Here is a 19782-nt window from a genome sequence, read left to right as displayed (position 1 = left end):
ATCAGCAAACTGTAACTAGTGGAGTGCCACAGGGATCAGTACTGGGGCCTCAACTATTTACGATCTACATTCATGACTTAGATGAAAGGACCAAGTGTATCATAGCCAAATTTGCTGATGATACAAAGGTAGGCAGGAAAGAAAGTTATGAAGATGATAGAAAGAGTCTGCAAAGGGATATAGATAGGTTAAATGAGTGGGTAAAAATTCAGCAGGTGGAGTGTAATGTGGGAAAACGTTAAGTTGTCCATTTTGGCAGGAAGAATAGAAAAGCAGAACATTTAAATGGAGAGAGATTGCAGAATGTTGCAGTATAGAAGGATCTGGCTCTCCTGGTACATGAATCACACAAAAAAATTACGGGTACAGCAAGTAATTAGGAAGGCAAATGGAATGTTGGCCCTTATTGCAAGATGGATGGAGTATAAAAGTAGGGAAGTCTTGCTACATCTGTACAGAGCATTGGTGAGATTGCACCTAGAGTACTGTGTACAATTCTAGTCTCCTTACTTAAGAGGGATATACATGCATTGGAGGCAGTTCAGAGAAGGTTCACTAGGTTGATTCCTGGGGTGAAGGGGTTTGTCTTATAAGGAAAGGTTGAGCAGGTTAGACCTAAACTCATTGGGGTTCAGAAGAATGAGAATTGATCCTGTTGACACATAAGTTTCTGATCGGGCTTGACAGGGTTGATGCTGGGGTGATGTTTCCTCTCATGGGGGAATCTAGAATGAGGGCGCAGTTTAAAGATAAGATGGAGATGAGGAGGAATTTCTTCTCTTGATGAGTTGTCAGTGTTTGGAATTCTCTTCCCCAGAGCAGTGGAGGCTGGATTATGGAATATATTAAAGGCTGAGTTGGACAGATTTTTGATTGACAAGGGAATCAAGGGTTATGCGGACCAGGCAGGAGAGTGGAGTTAAGGCCACAATCAGATCAGCAATGATCTTATGATTTTATGATTTTGATTGACACCCTGGATAATGACTGACCCCCTGTGATATTGATCGACCGCCTGTGATCCTGTGATATTGAACAGCCTGCCTGAGATAGTGATTGACAGACAAAAAAAAATACGGGTACAGCAAGTAATTAGGAAGGCAAATGGAATGTTGGCCTTTATTGCAAGATGGGTGGAGTATAAAAGTAGGGGAGTCTTGCTGCATCTGTACAGAGCATTGGTGAGCAGGATATATGCACGCAGCTAATCTCTCTCTAATGAGCCCTGAAGTCGGCATGTTGTAACCAAGCTTTGTGAATTTTATCATTTTTTCCTCACCAAGTGGTATTGTTGCTGGACTAGTGATCTAGAGACACAGGATAATGCTCTGAAGACCTGGGTTTGAATACCACCATGGCAGATGGTGGAATTTGAATTCAATAAAAGTCTGGAATTAAAAGTCGAATGATGACCACAAAACCATTGTCAATTGTCATAAAAACCCATCTAGTTCACTAATGCCCTTTAGGGAAGGAAACCTGCCGTCCTTACCTAGTCTGGCCTACATGTGACTCCAGGCCCACAGCAATGTGGTTGATTCTTAAAAGCCTTGGGAAATGGCCTAGCAAGCCGCTCAGTTGTATCAAACCACTAAAAAGACAGGATGGACCACCCAGCATCGACCTAGGCACCGGAAACAATGGCAAACCCATTCCTGTCAACTCTGCAAAGTTCTCCTTATAAACATCTGGGATATGTACCAAAATTGGGAGAGCTGTCTCACAGACTAGTCAAGCAACAGCTTGACATAATCATAGTCATGGAATCATATCTTACAGATAATGTCCCAGACACCACCATCACCATCCCAGGGTATGTCCTGTCCCAACAGAGAGTGACATACAGTCGGGAGGGAGTTGCCCTGGGAGTTCACAAAATTGACTCTGGCCCCCATGAAGTCTCATGGCATGAGGTCAAACATGGACAAGGAAACCTCCTGCGAATTACCACATACTGCCCTCCCTCAGCTGATGAATCAGTACTTCTGCATGTTGAACACCACCTGGAGGAAGCACTGAAGGTGGCAAGGGCACAGAATGTACTCTGCGTGGGGGATTTCAATGTCCATCACCAAGAGTGCCTCGGTAGCACCACTACTGATCGAACTGGCCGAATCCTAAAGGACACAAGACATGGGTCTGTGGCAGGTGGTGAGGGAACCAACAAGAGGGAAAAACATACTTGACCTCATCCTCACCAACCTGCCTGCCGCAGATGCATCTGTCCATGACAGTATCGGTAGGGGTGACCACCACACAGTCCTTGTGGAGAAGAAGCCCCGTATTCACATTGAGGATACCCTCCATCATGTTGTGTGCCATTATCGCCATGCTAAATGGGATAAATTTCAAACAGATCTAGCAACTCAAGACTGGGCATCCATTAGGCGCTGTGGACCATCAGTAGCAGCAGAATTGTACTCAAACACAATCATGGCCCAGCATATTCCCCACATTACCATTAACATCAAGCCAGGGTCAACCTAGTTCAATGAAGAGTGCAGGAGGGCATGTCAGGAGCAGCACCAGGCATACCTAAAAATGAAGAAGTGTCAACCTGGCGAAGCTATAACACAGGGCAACTTGCATACTAAACAGCATAAGCAGCAAGTGATAGACAGAGCTAAGCGATTCCACAACCAACAGATCAGATCTAAGCCTCTGTAGTCCTGCCACATCCAGTCGTGAATGGTGGTGTACAATCAAACAAATAACTGGAGGAAGGGATTCCACAAATATCCCCATCCTCAATGATGGAGGAGCCCAGCATATCAGTGCGAAAGATAAGGCTGAAGCATTTGATACAACCTTCAGCCAGAAGTACCGAGTGGATGATCCATTTCAGCCTCCTCTAAAGGTTCCCAACATCACAGATGCCAGTCTTCAGTCAATTCGATTCATTCCACGTGATATCAAGAAATGGCTGAAGGCACTGGATACTGCAAAGGCTATGGAACCTGACAATATTCTAACAGTAGTACTGAAGACTTGTGCTCCAGAACTTGCTGTGCCCCTAGCCAAGCTGTTCCAGTACAGCTACAACACTGATATGTATACCTGGCAATGTGGAAAATTGCCTAGGTATTCCCTGTACACAGAAAGCAGGACAAATCCAACCCTGCCAATTACCACTCCATCAGTCTACTCTTGATCATAAATGATGGAAGGTGTCATCAACAGTGCTATCAAGCGACACTTGCTTAGCAATAACCTGCTAAATGACAGTCAGTTTGATTTCCGTCAGGGCCACTCAGCTCCTGACCTCATTACATCCTTGGTTCAAACATGAACAAAAGAGCTGAACTCCAGAGGTGAGGTGAGAGTGACTACCCTTGACATCAAGGCAGTATTTGACCGAGTGTGGCATCAAGGAGCCCTAGAAAAACTGGAGTCAATGGGAATCACAGGGAAAACTCTCCGCTGTTTGGAGTCATACCTAGCACAAAGGAAGATGGTTGTGGTTGTTGGAGGTCAATCAGCTCAGTTCCAGGACATCATTGCAGGAGTTCCTCAGAGTAGTGTCCTAGGCCCAACAATCTTCAGCTGCTTCGTCAATGACTTTCCTTCTGTCATAAGGTCATTGGGGATGTTCGCCAATGATTGCACAATGTTCAGCACCATTTGCAACTCCTCAGATACTGAAGCAGTCCATGTCCAAATGCAGCAAGACCTGGACAATATCCAGGCTTTGGCTAACAAGTGGCAAGTAACATTCGCACCACGCAAGTGCTACCCAATGACCATCTCCAACAAGAATCTAATCACTGCCCCTTGACATTCAATGGCATTACCTCGCTGGATCCCCCACCATCAACATCTTGGGGGTTACCATTGACCAGAAACTGAACTGGACTAGCCATATAAATACTGTGGCTACAACAGCAGGTCAGAGGGTGGGAATCCTGTGGCGAGTAACTCACCTACTGACTCCCCAAAGTCTGTCCACCATCTACAAGGCACAAGTCAGGAGTGTAATGGAATACTCTCCACTTGCCTGGATGAGTGCAGTTCCAACAACACTCAAGAAGCTTGACACCATCCAGGACAAAGCAGCCTGCTTGATTGGCACCCCATCCACAAACATTCACTCTGTCCACCACTGACTAACAGTGGCAGCAGTGTGTACCATCTACAAGGTGCACTGCAGAAACTCATCAAGGCTCCTTAGGCAGCACCTTCCAAACCCACAACAACTATCATCTAGAAGGACAAGGGCAGCAGATGAATGGGAACGCCACCACCTGGACGTTCAACTCCAAGCCACTTCACTGTCTCTGGGTCAAAATCCTGGAAATCCCTTCCTAATAGCACTGTGGGTGTGCCTGCACCACATGTCTGCAACGGTTCAAGAAGGCAGCTCACCACCAGCTTCTCAAAGGCAATTAGGGATGGGCAATAAATGCTGGCCTAGCCAGCAAAGTCCACATCCCGTAAGTGAATAAGAAAAGTACAGCATAGGGTTAGACGCAGAGTAAAGCTCCCCCTGTACTGTCTCCATCAAACACCCCCATAGCAGGTACAGCACGGGGTTAGGTACAGAGTAAATCTCCCTCTACATTGTCCCCATCAAACACTCCCAGGACAGGTACAGCATGGGGTTAGGTACAGAGTAAAGTTCCCTCTACACTGTCCCCATCAAACATTCCCAGGACAGATACAGCATGGGGTTAGGTACAGAGTAAAGCTCCCTCTGTTCCATCAAACGCTCCCATGGTAGGTACGGCACGAGTTAGATACAGAGTAAATCTCGCTCTATTCTGTACCAGCAGATGCTCCCTGGGTAGGCACAGCTTGGCTAAGATACTGAGTGAAGTTCCCTCTGCACACTGTCCTAAGAACACTCCCATGACGTGTACAGCATGGGGTTAGACACACAGTAAATCTTCTAGTGTCTCATCAAACACTTCCAGAGCAGATAAAGCATGAGATAAAAACAAAAAGCTAAAAGCTACTGCGGATGCTGGAAATCCAAAACAAAAACAGAATTACCTGGAAAAACTCAGCAGGTCTGGCAGCATCGGTGGAGAAGAAATCAGTTAACGTTTCAAGCCTTCACGACCCTTCGGCAGAACTGAAGCATAGTTAGGAGAAAGGAGAAATATAAGCTGGTTTAAGGTGGGGGGTCGGGGGGAGAGAGAAGTTGAGGGTGTGGTGATTGTGGAGATAAGCAAGCAGTGATAGGAGCAGAAAATCAAAAGATGTCACAGACAAAAGGATCAAAGAAGTGTTGAAGGTGATGATATTTGTCTAAGAAAAGTGCTAATTAAGAATGGAAGACAGGACACTCAAAGTACAGCTCTAGTGGGGGTGGGGTGGAAAGACTAACAAGGTTTTAGTTTTAGATTTAAAAATAATGGAAATAGGTGGGGAAAGAAGAATCTATATAAATTATTGAAAAAAAAGGGGGAGGGGGGAGAAACGGGGTGGGGATGGGGGGGAGGGGGAGTTTAAGATCTAAAGTTGTTGAATTCAATATGCAACCCCACCCCCACTAGAGCTGTACTTTGAGTGTCCTGTCTTCCATTCTTAATTAGCACTTTTCTTAGACAAATATCACCACCTTCAACACCTCTTTGATCCTTTTGTCTGTGACATCTTTTGATTATCTGCTCCTATCACTGCTTGCTTATCTCCACAATCACCACACCCTCAACTTCTCTCTCCCCCTGCCCCCCAACCTTAAACCAGCTTATATTTCTCCTTTCTCCTAACTATGCTTCAGTTCTGCCGAAGGGTCGTGAAGGCTCGAAACGTTAACTGATTTCTTCTCCACCAATGCTGCCAGACCTGCTGAGTTTTTCCAGGTAATTCTGTTTTTGTTTCAGATAAAGCATGATCCTTGTGCAGCATTGCTTCCTGCCTTTTGGAAATCTGAGCAACTACCATTCACCTCTCCTCTCTATTTTCTGTTTTGTAGCCAGCTTGCTATCCAGTTGTTTGTTTGTCCACATACTCTGACCTTAATCTTGAGTCTACCTTGCGATAACTTGTTGAAATCTTTTGAAAATCCTATTTTATTCATCTACTGCATTACTTGTCTATTCTTTCTGTTTCTTTTTCAAAGATTGATGAAACATGACCTTCCCTTCTGATAACCATGCTGACTACTCTTTACTATATCCTTAGTTTCTAGATGGTTTTCTATTACATCTTTCACTTATCTTTATCCTATCATCCCATTATCTTTTCTACCACTGACATTCAGCTAATTGTCTATACGTTCCCTGGTATCATGACTCCAAATTGATTTTTTTCTTTATTCTGGGATGTGGGCATCCAGTAAGGACTTCAAGGCTGGGTAAGGCCAGCATTGGTTGCCCATCCCTAACTGCCTTTGAACTGACCTTGCCAGGTCATTTCAGAGTACAGTTAAGAATCAATTAAATTGCTGTGGGTTTAGAGTCACCAGATACCAGACCAGGTAAGGATGGCAGATTTTCTTTCCTAAAAGCCATTAATGAACCAGATGGGTTTTTACAATGGGTTTCATGGTCACCATTACTGAGGCTAGCTTTATATTCCAGATTTATTAATTGAATTTAAATTCCATCAGCTGCCATGGTGGGATTTGAACACATGTCCCCAGAGCTAATGGCTGGGTCTCTAGATTACCACTCCAGCGACATTACCACTTCGCCACCATGTCACCCTCAGTGAGATCCATCTTCCTAGGGAGGGACAACTGAAGGAACAAGTGGGGGATACACCTTCTACTAGAAAGGCAAGGCTGAGAGCGAGCCTCATGTCCACGGAATTGGTTTTGCCATCCAGAAGAGGATCTTGAAAGCACTGCCAGAATTCCTCAATTGTATAAATAAAAGACTCATGATACTTCACCTACAGATCAGTCGTAACCAATAAGCCACTGTCATCAGCGCTTATGCCCTGACCCTTGATTCCGATGAAGATGTTAAAGAGAAGTTCTACTCTGGCCTTGAAGTCCTCACTGCCATTCCAAAAGAAGAAAAGATCATTCTTCTGGGGGACTTTAATGCCAGGGTTTGTTGTGGCTCCAATGTCTGGAGTGGAACAACTGGGAGAAACGCAAAAGATGTCCTCCCGCTTACAAAGTATGCTCAGCATTGCCTGAATACAACAAATACCCTCTTCCACCAGAAGGACAAATTTAAAAAAAAAACATATGGAGGCATCCTAGATCAAAGCACTGGCGGCACCTCCTGGATTATGCCATTGTTTGGGGCAAAGACCTAAGTGATACCTGTATCACTCCACCCATGGAGGGGACTGACGCCAACTGGACAGATCATCAACTTGTTCGAATAAAGTCAGCTATACCTGACTCCTGTGCTCAGATGAATGGGTTCAAGCATCGTTGTCGCCAGGGCTATTCCAACTGAAAGGAATGCTGAAATATGTGAACTCCTGGAACAAAAACGAGCAGCCTTCATTGCCTGACAGACAACCCAAGGTTGCAAGTCAAGAAGGCAGCATTCCAACAGCTCAAGACCTACACAATTCAACAAAAGTCCTGGGGTAAAGCTTTTAGCTCGGCGGGCAGGCGCGCGCTGCAGGAGTTGGCAGCGCGCCCGCCAACAAGAAGGCCTATTAAGGCCATTAAAAAGGTAATTAAAAGAAATATTTTGCTGCCCATCCCATGTTTGGTGGGCAGGCGAAAAAGCCAAGCGGCCTTTGCACTTTTTTGGAAACCTCATCCACAGGCAGGATTGAGTTTCCAAAAGCAAATAAAAATCAAATTAAAAATTTATTATTTCATCAATAACATGTCGCTGTTCATGTGACAGAGTCACAAGGGGACATTTCATTACATTTTTACTTTTGTAATTATATTTTTCATACATCTTCATCTCCCTGAGGGGCAGCTCTCTGCCTCAGGGGGATTATGTAGCATGCACTCGTGTGCATGCGCGAAGGCCGCACTTGCCCAGCTCGTCCTCCTCTCCAGTCCGTGCTCTGCACCCCCACCGCTCCCCCCCCTCCCCCCACCCCCTCTGGAAAGGCGGCACTCAGCGCTGCTGCTTGTGTTTCACGCTGAGCAGGCCTTAATTGGCCGGTCAGCGTGAAATTGCCTTCCGGGCCTGATCATGGTCAGCATCCCGACTGCCCCTGACTGCCCCCGCACGCCAAGGGCAAAATTCTGCCCCTAGTGTACAAAGCCATTGTCATCACCACACTCCTGTGCTGTCGAACAAATGCTAGTGTCTTTCTTGAAGCCAGCTCCAGTAGCATTCAGGCAAAACTCCTGCAAAATCAATTTCAATGGGCTGGACACAATGTCTGAGCAACCAAAAAGTATTTCCTCCACCAGGTCTTGTTTTCTCAATTCTCAAATGTCAACGTTAGAGGAGGGCAAAGGAAATGCTACAAAGGCATTGACCTTAATGACTGGAAGAAGTTTGCTACCAATCATTCAGAATGGCGCCAACTTGTCCATCAAGCTGCATCACACTTTGAGTCACAACGTCTTAATGATGAGGCAGAGCAGCAGCAGAGAAGGAAAGAAAAGGAAGCAAATTCTGCACTCTGGATCCTACAACCTTGTGGGGCATCCTGCTCTACGTGTGTGAAGATCTGTGGGTTGGGAATCAACCTGTTCAGTCACATGAAGACCCATGGCAGAAACACATGACCCCGAGTAGACATCATCCTCAAATCATGGAGCAGCCGAAGACGACATTCCCTAGATTTGTCTCAGAATCACAGAATGGTTACAGCACAGGAGGCCATTCAGCCCATCATGCTTGTAGTGGCTCTCCGAAGGCGCAATTTATCTAGTGCCACTTCCTCGCATTCTCCCCATAACCCTGCACATTCTTCCTTTTCAGATAACAATCCAACTCCCTCTTGAATTCCTTGATTGAACTTGCCACAACCACACACTCAAGGCAGCACATTCCAGATCCTAACCACTCACTGCATGAAAGTTTTTCCTCATGTTGCCATTGCTTCCTTTGAAATTGCCTCAAATCAGTGTCCTATGGTGCTCGATCCTTCCACCTATCAGAACAATTTCTCCCTATCTCCTCTGTCCAGACCCCTCATGGTTTTGAATATGTCTATCAAATCTACTCTTAACTTCCCTTCTCCAAGGAAAACAGTCCCAGCTTCTCCAATTTATCTTCATGACTGAAGTTTCTCATTCCTGGAACCATTCTTGTGAATCCTTTCTGCATTTCCTCTGATGCCTTCACATTCCTCCTGAGGTGTGGCACCCAAAACTGGAAACTATACTCTGATTAAGGCTGAACCAGTGTTTTATGCAAGTTCAACATAACCTCCATGTTCTTGTACTCTATGCCTTTATTAATAAAGCCCAGGATACTGTGTGCTTTATTAACCGTGCCATCAACTTGTCCTGCCACCTTCAATGATTTATGCATATTTACACTCAGGTCCCTCTGCTCCTGCACTCCCTTTAGAATTGTACCCTTTATTTTATATTGCCTCTCTGTGTTCTTCCTACGAACACCCTTTTTAAATACAAGAATCACATCAGGTGCTGTACTTGGTACTATTCACTATTTGTTCATTTTAAAAATGTTAATAATGTCTCTAATATCTATTTTTTGACTGCTTATACAATCTTTCCAGGCCAGAGGTATTATCCTCTCTAAGTTTGATTAGTTTATCAGTTATTCCCCTCCCCCCACCTAACTATCTTAAATATTATCACATCTTTTTTGATCTCTTTTACTTCTAGTGTCATGGCATTTGATTAGCATCAAATTATGAACATCTTGATGTTTTGGACCAACTAGGCTTGGTCAGGGACTGTTCAAATTCTCATGGTTAAAATTTGGACCAGCAGTCCAGCCAAGAATCTCGGTCCTTGGGAGTGAAAGATAGCCTGCATACTCCCTATCCCAACACTTGCTCATGCTCACTGCAGATGATACCATTACCTCGGGAACAAAACCAGTCGACACCACACTTTAACCAATTGGCATGTCTCTACTAAGTACTCTATTTTAAGAGATCGGGGCAGAAATTGGCCTTGGAACATGGCACAGAACAGGCACTATTGGATCAGCCACACGTTATAGGCAAGGGAACTGAATATCGGGGGCTGCGTAGAATGGGTGACTAATCCAGCATCGCCTATTTTGTACCATCGTCCAGACAAATGCCTACCCCTAGATTTACAAACATTTCTGATAATGTTGAATTGCATTTTCTTCACAGTTTGTCAGTGGCTTAGTAATCCAGAGGTCCAGGCTAATGCCCTACGGTCATGGATTCAAATCCCATCTTGGCAGCTGGTGGGATTTAAATTCAATAAATAAATGTGGAATTGAAAGCTAGTTTCATAATGCTGACTGCCCTCTGAAATGGCCTAGCAAGCCGCTCAGTTCAAGGGCAATTAGAGGTGGGCAAAAATGCTGGTCTTGCCAGTGTCAACCACATTGCATGAAAGAATAAAGAAAAAAATCAGTTTCTATTCTTATTTGGAATCTTATTACTCATGGCAACAACAGGAGAACTGACTCAGAAAAGTAGAAGAGCTAAATTAATATGCTCAGTTGGAATGTACATGGAGGAAGCAGGGGATGCAGATGGTGAAGCACTGCAGCAGGGCCCAGATCAACACCTCTTTCTTCTGCTAAATACTAATCACTACTCTAAAACCAACCATTAACGAGTTGACAATTCAAGATTAAAGGAGGATAACGCTTTCCTCCCGTAATCAAGTCAGTGAGTTAAAAAAGTATCAGCTGGCCATTCTCAGGGTGATTGGTAGGTTTCATTGTGCTTACTAAGATAAAATCAAAATACTGTGGATGCTGGAAAAACTCAGCAGGTCTGGCAGCATCTGTGGAGAGAGAAACAGAATTAAAGTTTTGAGTCCATATGACCCTTCTTCAGAGCTGAAGAGAAGTGGAAATGTGATGAAATGTATACTGTTTAAGGGGGGTGGAGCAGGTGGAGCTGGATAGAAGGCCAGCGATAGGTGGGGACAAAGGAGGGATTGACAAAGATGTCATGAACATAAGGACAAGGGGAGTGTTAATGGTAGTGATTAGTGCTAAAAAAAGATGCTGATAGTGGCATAAAGGTAAGAAAGCAGAATGTGATAATAGCACAACAAGGATAGTATTGTGTGAAAGAACAACATGGAACAAGTAAGAGATAGCCCTGTAGGGAATGGAGTGTGGGGGAGGGGGGTTGGGGTGGTGGTGGTGAAAAAATAGGATAGAAAATGGGATGGGGGGATAAAACCACAAATAAATGAATTAAAAAAATAAACATGTGGATAAAAAATAAAAATGAATATTTTTCCACATTCATTTTTATTTTTTATCCACTTATTTTTATTTTCATTCATTTATCCGTGGTTTTGTCTCCCTTTTAATCCCATTTTCTATCCTATTTTTTTCCCCACCACCGCCCTTGTTCTGCTATTGTCACATTCTGCTTTCTTAGCTTTATGCCACAATCAGCACCTTTTTTTTAGCCCTTACCACTACCATTAACACTCCCTTTGTCCTTTAGTTCATGACATCTTTGTCAATCCCTCCTTTGTCCCGCCTATCGCTGGCCTTCTATCCAGCTCCTCCTGCTCCACCCCCCTTCAACAGAATACATTTCATCGCATTTCCACTACTCTTCAGCTCTGAAGAAGAGTCATACGGACTCGAAGCATTAACTCTGTTTCTCTCTCCACAGATGCTGCCAGACCTGCTGAGTTTTTCCAGCATTTTCTGTCTTGTTTCATTGTGCTTACGTTGAGTAGCTGGTCAAAGGCATAATTGAATCCTGATTTGTAATCTGTGACTCCCTGGGCAATCATCTCCTGCACGGCATCTTTTAGAACCTTCTTGTTCCGTACATTGGCTTGGACCAGCTGCTTGAAACAAGCCACAGGATTGGCTTCATCATTGAACTGCAAAAGAGAAAAAGACAAGCCGGTCAAGTAACAGCACAAATCAAGTGTTGCAATGCAGGCCAATATCAAACCAGCTGGCCATTTATCAACCAATCATAGGACAATGACAAACCAGGAGGCCAGTTATCAACCAATCACAAGCCAATATCAAACCAGCTAGCCATTTATCAACCAATCACAGGCCACTGACAAACCAGGAAAGCCACTTATCAACCAATCATAGACTAGTCTAAATGCAAAATAGTCAAGTGGCCAATGACCAATTGCAACCAATCAACAAAACAATTTTCTTTTGTATAATTCCCTGAAAATGCATGTAAGGGAGAGAGATGATGCCTCAAGGTGGATGCCTCAAGATGCAGCATGTTCAAAAATATTAAAAATTAAAACATCCATGGCACCAGACCCCCCATTGTGGAGGGAGATCCCCTCTATAGTGTGGACAGCAGCTGCAACTATGGTCATTTAGAAGTCACAACTACAGATGGTTTAGAAAGCCAACTGGAGTACTGCCCTCCCCCACAACATGCCCAGTCTGCTGCCGAGAAGCCACCTCCTCTCACTGGCTCTGTTTCAGCCACCACAGGGGCCCACCTGCCGACTAGAAATTGGTGCAGGAGAGCCGAGGTCATAGAGTCATAGAGATCTACAGCACAGAAAAGGTCCCTTAGATGCCTTTATTGGCTACCCACTACTTGCTTTTGGAAAACCATTCAGTGCTGGGACTTCACTGGCAAACCGACATGTTGACCGACAGCAAGAAATTCTAAGCTTTTTTGCCTCAGGTCTCACCGCCACCAGCCTTCAAAAATCCAGCCCTAATAGTCACAACCACCTAAGTGAGACAGTAGTACTCACATCTCCCAACGGGAGACACCAAACAGGCTGCATCGGTTCAAGAAGGCACGCACCACCACCTTCTCAAGGGCAATTCGGGATAGGCAACAAATGTTGGCCGAGCCAGCGATAGCCGCATCCAAAGAATGAATTTAAAAAGCCAATGCGAGACCCAAGTACACACACTTCCCAACATTAATATGAAATAAAAACAGAAAATTCTGAAAAAAATCAGCAGATCTAGCAGCATCTGTGGAGAGAGAAATAAAGTTAACATTTCGAGTCTGTATGAGCCTTCTGAAGGCTCAATTTCAAAGGCACTTTTCAAGATACTTCACAAGAGTGTCAGCAATCAAAGTTTGACACTGAGCCACATAAGAAGTTTTTTGGGCAGATGAAATGTAGGTTTTAAGGAGCATTTTTAAGAGGTAAAGCAAATTAGAGAGGCAGAAATGTTCAGGGAGAGAATTTTAGAGCTTAGGACCTAGGCAGCTGAAAGCACTACTACCAATGGTGGAGCGATTAAATTCTGGGATGCTCAAGAGGCCAGAATTAGAGGAGCAATGATATCTTGGTGGGTTGTGGGGCTGGAGGAGATTATAGAGATAGAGAAGGATGAGGCCATGGAGGGATTTGAAAACAAGGGTTAGAATTTTAAAATTGAAGAGTTGTTTAACTGGGAATCACTGTAGATTAGTGAGCACGGAGTGACGGATTAACTGGACTTGATATGAATTAGGGAACCATAAACTAAAATAACCAAATTTACTGAATGACATCCAAATGATGAAATTACCACCAAGAGTTCACTTTTTGTTACTTTTACTTTTAACACTAATCAGAACCAGTGCAATTTAAACATGAATTAACAGGCAAACAATAAAAAGGTAAGTTTGACTTTAAATACAAGTCAATACAACAAAGATACATCTTACACAACTTCAAGCATCCAATCCTCCCTACACAAATGTGGCACTATGTAGCTACACAGTTCCACAATATGCTGTTCTTTATTCACGCAGATAGTTCAGGTGTCCTACCTGACACAGCTTTCACCTTCAAGTTTCACAGGCACGTTTATCATCAGCAAGGCATATTTCTACCAAACTGTCTCTCACTTAGTTCATGACAGTCCTGATGGTGTAGCTCTCCAGAGCTCCTTTTCAATTGATCAACCAACAACACCCCTGTTTACAGTTTGGCTACTTCTTGGAAGACACCCAGTAGCGTCTCCCAGCTATTCACACAGTTTTCCAGCTATACACACAGCTTTCCAGGTTTTAGATCTCTTTAGGCAGGTCGCACTCCAAGAGCTCTTGTCTCTTTTGCCAAACAGGAAATCTGTCCTTTTCCTGAGAGTGATTTGCTTCTTCTCATAAGATCACATGATCATAACTTCTTCAGAAGAATTTGGTGTGTTCCTCTTCCTGTCTCTGTTTGCTTTCTCTTTGTGTCTGCATCTGTGCGCAGATCACCTTCACCCTCCAGCTTCCCTGCTTGTAGTTCTCCTGTGTCTGAAGCTCTTCTTTGTGTTTTCCAGCCACATGGCTTCTGGTCATAACTTCATTCCTGTTGGTACAACTTCCAGGTCAAGGATTGCCTGGTCACATGGCCCAGTATTTCTTATTATCCAAGAAAATTACGATTGATCGCTTTATAATTGATAGAAACTTTTCAGTCATTTTCAAACATTCCTAAAAACAATTACAGATTCCACAGACATTTCAAAGAAACTACACATTATCTTTACTGTTCTGATTTTGGGTCAAAGGTCATCACACAAATTCACAGGAACCAGCCCCACACACCTATATCTGACACACTCACAGAAACACTCCCCACACACCTATATCTGACACACTCACAGAAACACTCCCCACACACCTATATCTGACACACACAGAAACACTCCCCACACACCTATATCTGACACACTCACAGAAACACTCCCCACACACCTATATCTGACACACTCACAGAAACACTCCCCACACACCTATATCTGACACACTCACAGAAACACTCCCCACACACCTATATCTGACACATTCATAGAAACACTCCCCACACACCTATATCTGACACACTCACAGAAACACTCCCCACACACTTATATCTGACACACTCACAGAACCACTCCCCACACACCGATATCTGACACACTCAAATAAACACTTCCCACACACCAATATCTGACACACTCAGATAAACACTCCCCACACACCAATATCTGACACACTCACAGAAACGCTTCCTACACTGATATCTGACACACTTACAGGCGCAGATTTTTGGTTATGGGTGCGGGCTGAAAAACAAGTTGGTGTGAGCGACCCCAGAATGAATCCACAGGCTGCCGGGTGTGGAGGTGAGCTGGGCCCAAGGCCTGCCTCTGTGCTCTGGCGCCGTGAAATAAGTAAAAAATAATAAAACAAAAATACCCTCCAGCTCTCACAACCCCCGCACACTCCCTATGCCCCATCCATGCCAAACTATGCCAACCCTTGCCTTCACCCACCTGCATGGACCACACACCACTATGCTGACTTAGTTACACTCTACCCACCCCTCATGGCCCTTATACCCCCATGCCAATTTTGTGCCAACTCATGCCAACCCATACCTCCACCCTTTGCCCTTACACCTTCCATGCCAACTCACCTGGTATTCTTGAACAGTGCCTTGACAGATTTGACATTTTCTGGATATCTTTGACAGATTTGACAGCTGTACAGCTCCTTAACTTTTTCTTGACAGCTGGACAGTTCCTTGATAGCTGGACAGTTCCCTGATAGCTGGACAGTTCTTGACATTTCCTTGACAACTGGACATTTTCTTGATAGCTGGGACATTTTCTGGAGAGCTGAACAGTTCCTCGACAGCTCCTTGACTGCTGGGGCAATTCACTGACATTTCTCTGATAGCTGGACAGTTCCTTGATAGCTGGGCAGTTCCTGGCCAGTTGGACAGTTCCTCAACAGATGGACAATTCCTGGACAGCTCCTTGACAGCAGAACAACTCCTTAACATTTCCTTGACAGCTGGACAGTTCCTGGAGAGTTGGAGAGCTCTTTTACAGATTGACAGTTCCACTGCTTTTGAACGTAAGAAGTGCATCATCATGTTCACTTTTAACAATCCCAAAGGGTGTCTTACCTCTCTAAAAGGGTGCCTTACCTCTCCCAAAGGTGTCCAGGGACCCTATCCAAAGGGGTAACGTACCTCTCCAAAGGGGTACGTACCCTGGCTATCCAAATGAATCCACCAAGTTCAGACCTCATCTTACCTGTTCCATCTGCACCCTACGGATTGCACACTCCTGTTTTTCCAAAATCCCACTTCAGTGGAGGTAGCTGGTGATTTAAATGGCCAATTGCATAAGTGCGAACCCTGTACCAACTCCAATCCTGTCCCACAAAGATGGGAAATGCCAGGCTCTGTGTCATGGTAAAAAACGGGGCCACAGAAACTCTCTCACAAGCCGATATCTGACACACACTCCGAAATTCTCCGCACTCACTGATATCTGACATATTCTCTGAAACCCTCTCAACTCACCAATATCTGACACACTCTCTGAAACTCTCCCCACTCACCGATATCTGACACACTTTCTGAAACTCTCCCCACTCACCGCTATTTGACACATGCTCTGAAATTCTCCCTAGCAACTGATATCTGACACACTCTCTGAAATTCTCCCCACTTACTGATATCTGTGACACTCTCACAAACACTCCCCATGAACCAATATCTGTGACACTCTCTGAAACTCTTCCCAAACACCGATAACTGACACACTCTCAGAAACTCTCCCCACTCACTGATATCTGTGACACTCTCTGAAACTCTCCCCACACATCAATATCTGACACACTCTCTGAAACTCTCCCCACTCACTGATATCTGACACACTCTCTGATACTCTCCCCACAGATCAATATCTGACACACTCTCTGAAACTCTCCCCACTCACTGATATCTGACACACTCTCTGATACTCTCCCCACAGATCAATATCTGACACACTATCTGAAACTCTCTCCACTCACTGATATCTGACACACTCTCTGATACTCTCCCCACAGATCAATATCTAACACACTCACTGGGTGGCATTTAATTGAGGTGATGAGAGTCTCGCCCACCTCCTGAAGAGCTGGCGAGTATCCCACATTGTCTCTTTTGGGGAAGGCCCACTGAATTTAGTGGCACTTAGGCATTTAACTGAGATCAAGGACTGCAGTGACAGAAGTCCCACTCGCCGAGAGCTGCTGGCCAATCAGAGGCAGATCTATTGAACGGCAGCACCACCTGGGTGGCTATGGTTGCTGCCGGTGTGACACTCGACCAAGGCCTAATATTGTTGGTGGATCCCAGGCCACAGGTGTGTGATAGCAGGACAAGAGTCATAGGGTGAGGGTCACAGTGGTAGGGGTTTTGGCAGCAAGGGCCAGGGACGGTGTATCCGGTGGAGCATTCCTTCCCGATGCTGTGACCCTCGATCAGGCACTGAGTGCCTTTGAATGATTCCACCACTGTTTCACCCAGGAGCCTGCAGGCAACGTTATGTTATATAAGATCTCAGCAGTTAATGACCACATAAAGATCTCTGAAGGAAGTCTGTTCATATCAGTTATCTGTATGTGGAGGGTGTTTCTATGAGCACTTCAGATATCTGTGCTCCCCACATGGTGAGACCTCTGCCTGTCTTTGGGTTATACAAGCGGTGGCGGGATGAGGCCATTAAATGCGCATTAATTGCCCACTTAAGGGCTTCAAATGATGAGGGGGCAGGAAGTCCATCAACGGGCATTTCTGCAACAATCCACATAAATATCTCTGAAGGATGTCTGTTCATATCAGTGTGTGTGGGGAGTGTTTCTATGAGCATTCCAGGTATGTGTGTTCCCCAGATGGTGAGACCCCCCCCGCCTGTCATAAAACAAACTTAATTGGCGTGGAGGCGAGATGGTGGCGGGGGCCCCACCCTCTCGCCTGATTAAACACCCTCCGCCAATAAGCTTACCATGGGAAGGACATTAAATTCCATTCACAAAAACCTTTCCCACACACTGAAGTTTGACACACTCACAAAACCATTCCCCAAACACAGATATCTTATAAATACTTAGAAATAATTGTGCTTTCTGAATTCTGTGTTTATAATCGAGGCAGTGCGCCCTCCTACTGGAGCTAGTATGGATTATCAGAGCGGTATTGGCTTGGCTTCATCTTTGGCCTCTGCAGTTCTCCAATTCGTTTATCTGAGTAAAGATATTTGTCTGTTTGAGATAATGATCCCTTTGCTCTCCAAGATTATAGGAAATGAAGGCAGTAACTTCAAGCTCACAGTGGGAAAATATCTTTACTGTGAAACATTGATCTTTCACCTCAATTAACTGGCGATTGAAGTGCAGCCAATGGTATGATGATGCTGAGCTGAAGCAATCCTCAGGCCCATCTGCTGCGGATGGCAGAGTTGCTGATGAGAAGGGGAGGAAGCAGACAAGCTCATCTGCTGATAGCTTACAGGTTGATTGGTGATGCCTAGGAGGGGAACATTACAAAATGTAATGCCTCTCACCAATTCTACGGCTGTCACACATAGACTTTGGGACAGCTTTTTAATGCAAGCTCTTTGACTAAAATCCATCGCTTGTTAAACTTGAAGTCCAACATCTACTAGGAATTACATCTAATTAATTGGTTTACCTACCCAAACAGGTTCATAAAGGTGGCTCAATCTCACCTTCTCAAGGGCAATTAAGGATGGGCAACAAATGCTGGCCTAACCAGCAATGCTCACATCCCATGAAAGAATAATAAAAAAAATCATCCCTGTTCTAATCAATGGGTATTTGTACAGGAAAGATGGCAAACATTTTTACAGGGACACCACACTATACTAGCTATGCTATCAGCAATCTGCTCCTGAATGAAGACACATTCCAACAAGGACATGCTCCCAGATTATCAGATAGAATGGAAACTGGCTACATCATAAACATTGGTTTATTGCTGAGTGATGATGAAACTCAAAGCAGATTAAATTCTCTTTGACTTATTGTTTTCTCAGGAGTGAGATAAGTATCTACAGATTCCTATCTTCATCCTGTCCTGCTATTCAACTTCTTTTTTAATCAAGTGCCCTCATTCACCTCAGTGAACAAGCCTTTGACTCAGTGCAGCATTCCTGCCTGGGTTTGATGGTGCAGGATTCGAACTCCACTCCAGCCAGTCCTGGCTTGGAATTCTGGATTGACATCTAGTGGGATAAACGCATCCTGTAGGTTTGGTGGCCCAGCCAAGTCTCATTGTACAGGTGTAGGAGCCCATAAAACCTGGTGGTAGAGGTCACAGGTTTGGGAGATGCTGTTGAAGAAGCTTTGGCAAGTTGCTGCAGTCATTGCTGTCACTGTGCATTGGTGGTGGAGGTAGTGAATGTTTAAGGTGGTAGATGGTTTGCTGATCAAGTGGGCTGCTTTCTCCTGGATGGTGTCAAGCTTCTTGAGTGTTGTGGGAGCTGCACTCATCCAGGACAGTGGGAAGTATTCCATCACACTCCTGACTTGTGCTTTGTAGGTGATGGAAAGAGATTTTGGGGAGTCTGGAAGTGGGATACTCACTGCAGAATCCAAGGCTGTGTTCGACAGATTTTTAATCTGTAGATTTTTAATCTACAAGGGAGTCAAGGGTTTCCAGGCAGGAAAGTAGACTTGAGGCCACAATCCGATCAGTCATGGTCTTATTAAATGGCACAGCAGACTCAAAGGGCCAAATGGCCTACTACTGCTCCTATTTCTTATGTTCATATTTTAATTCCCAGTCTTTGGTCTGCCACAGCATTTATGTGGCTGGTCCAGTTAATCTTCTGGTCAATGGTGACACCAAGGTGTTGATGATGGGGGATTCAATGACAAGGATGTTTAATGTCAATGGGAGGTGGCTAGTGTTAACTGTACATTCATTGGATCTTAATTGTATTCAGGGTATTAATTGGGGGCTCATAGGAACAGGCTAAAACAGGACTGTGTTGTTGGAGGTGCTTGGTATGCAATTTGTCTCTCTGCAAATAAAAG

At 44.6% G+C, this 19782-nt stretch overlaps 1 protein-coding gene across 3 annotated transcripts in view; it reads right to left on the bottom strand.

Moving 5' to 3' along the window:
* The window catches only part of cacna2d2a (calcium channel, voltage-dependent, alpha 2/delta subunit 2a), a 991061-nt gene that overhangs the window by 292322 nt on the left and 678957 nt on the right, over positions 1–19782 (bottom strand). For all 3 annotated transcript variants that reach the window (XM_078543862.1, XM_078543864.1, XM_078543863.1), the window contains one exon: positions 11702–11860. In XM_078543862.1, coding sequence (XP_078399988.1) covers positions 11702–11860 — 159 coding nt within the window. The remainder of the gene's footprint in view (positions 1–11701; positions 11861–19782) is intronic.

Source organism: Cetorhinus maximus, chromosome 6 (assembly GCF_964194155.1).
Source record: "Cetorhinus maximus chromosome 6, sCetMax3.hap1.1, whole genome shotgun sequence".
Taxonomy (NCBI): domain Eukaryota; kingdom Metazoa; phylum Chordata; class Chondrichthyes; order Lamniformes; family Cetorhinidae; genus Cetorhinus; species Cetorhinus maximus.
Note: the sequence above shows the minus strand (reverse complement) of the source record. Positions and strands in the feature narration are given on the sequence as shown.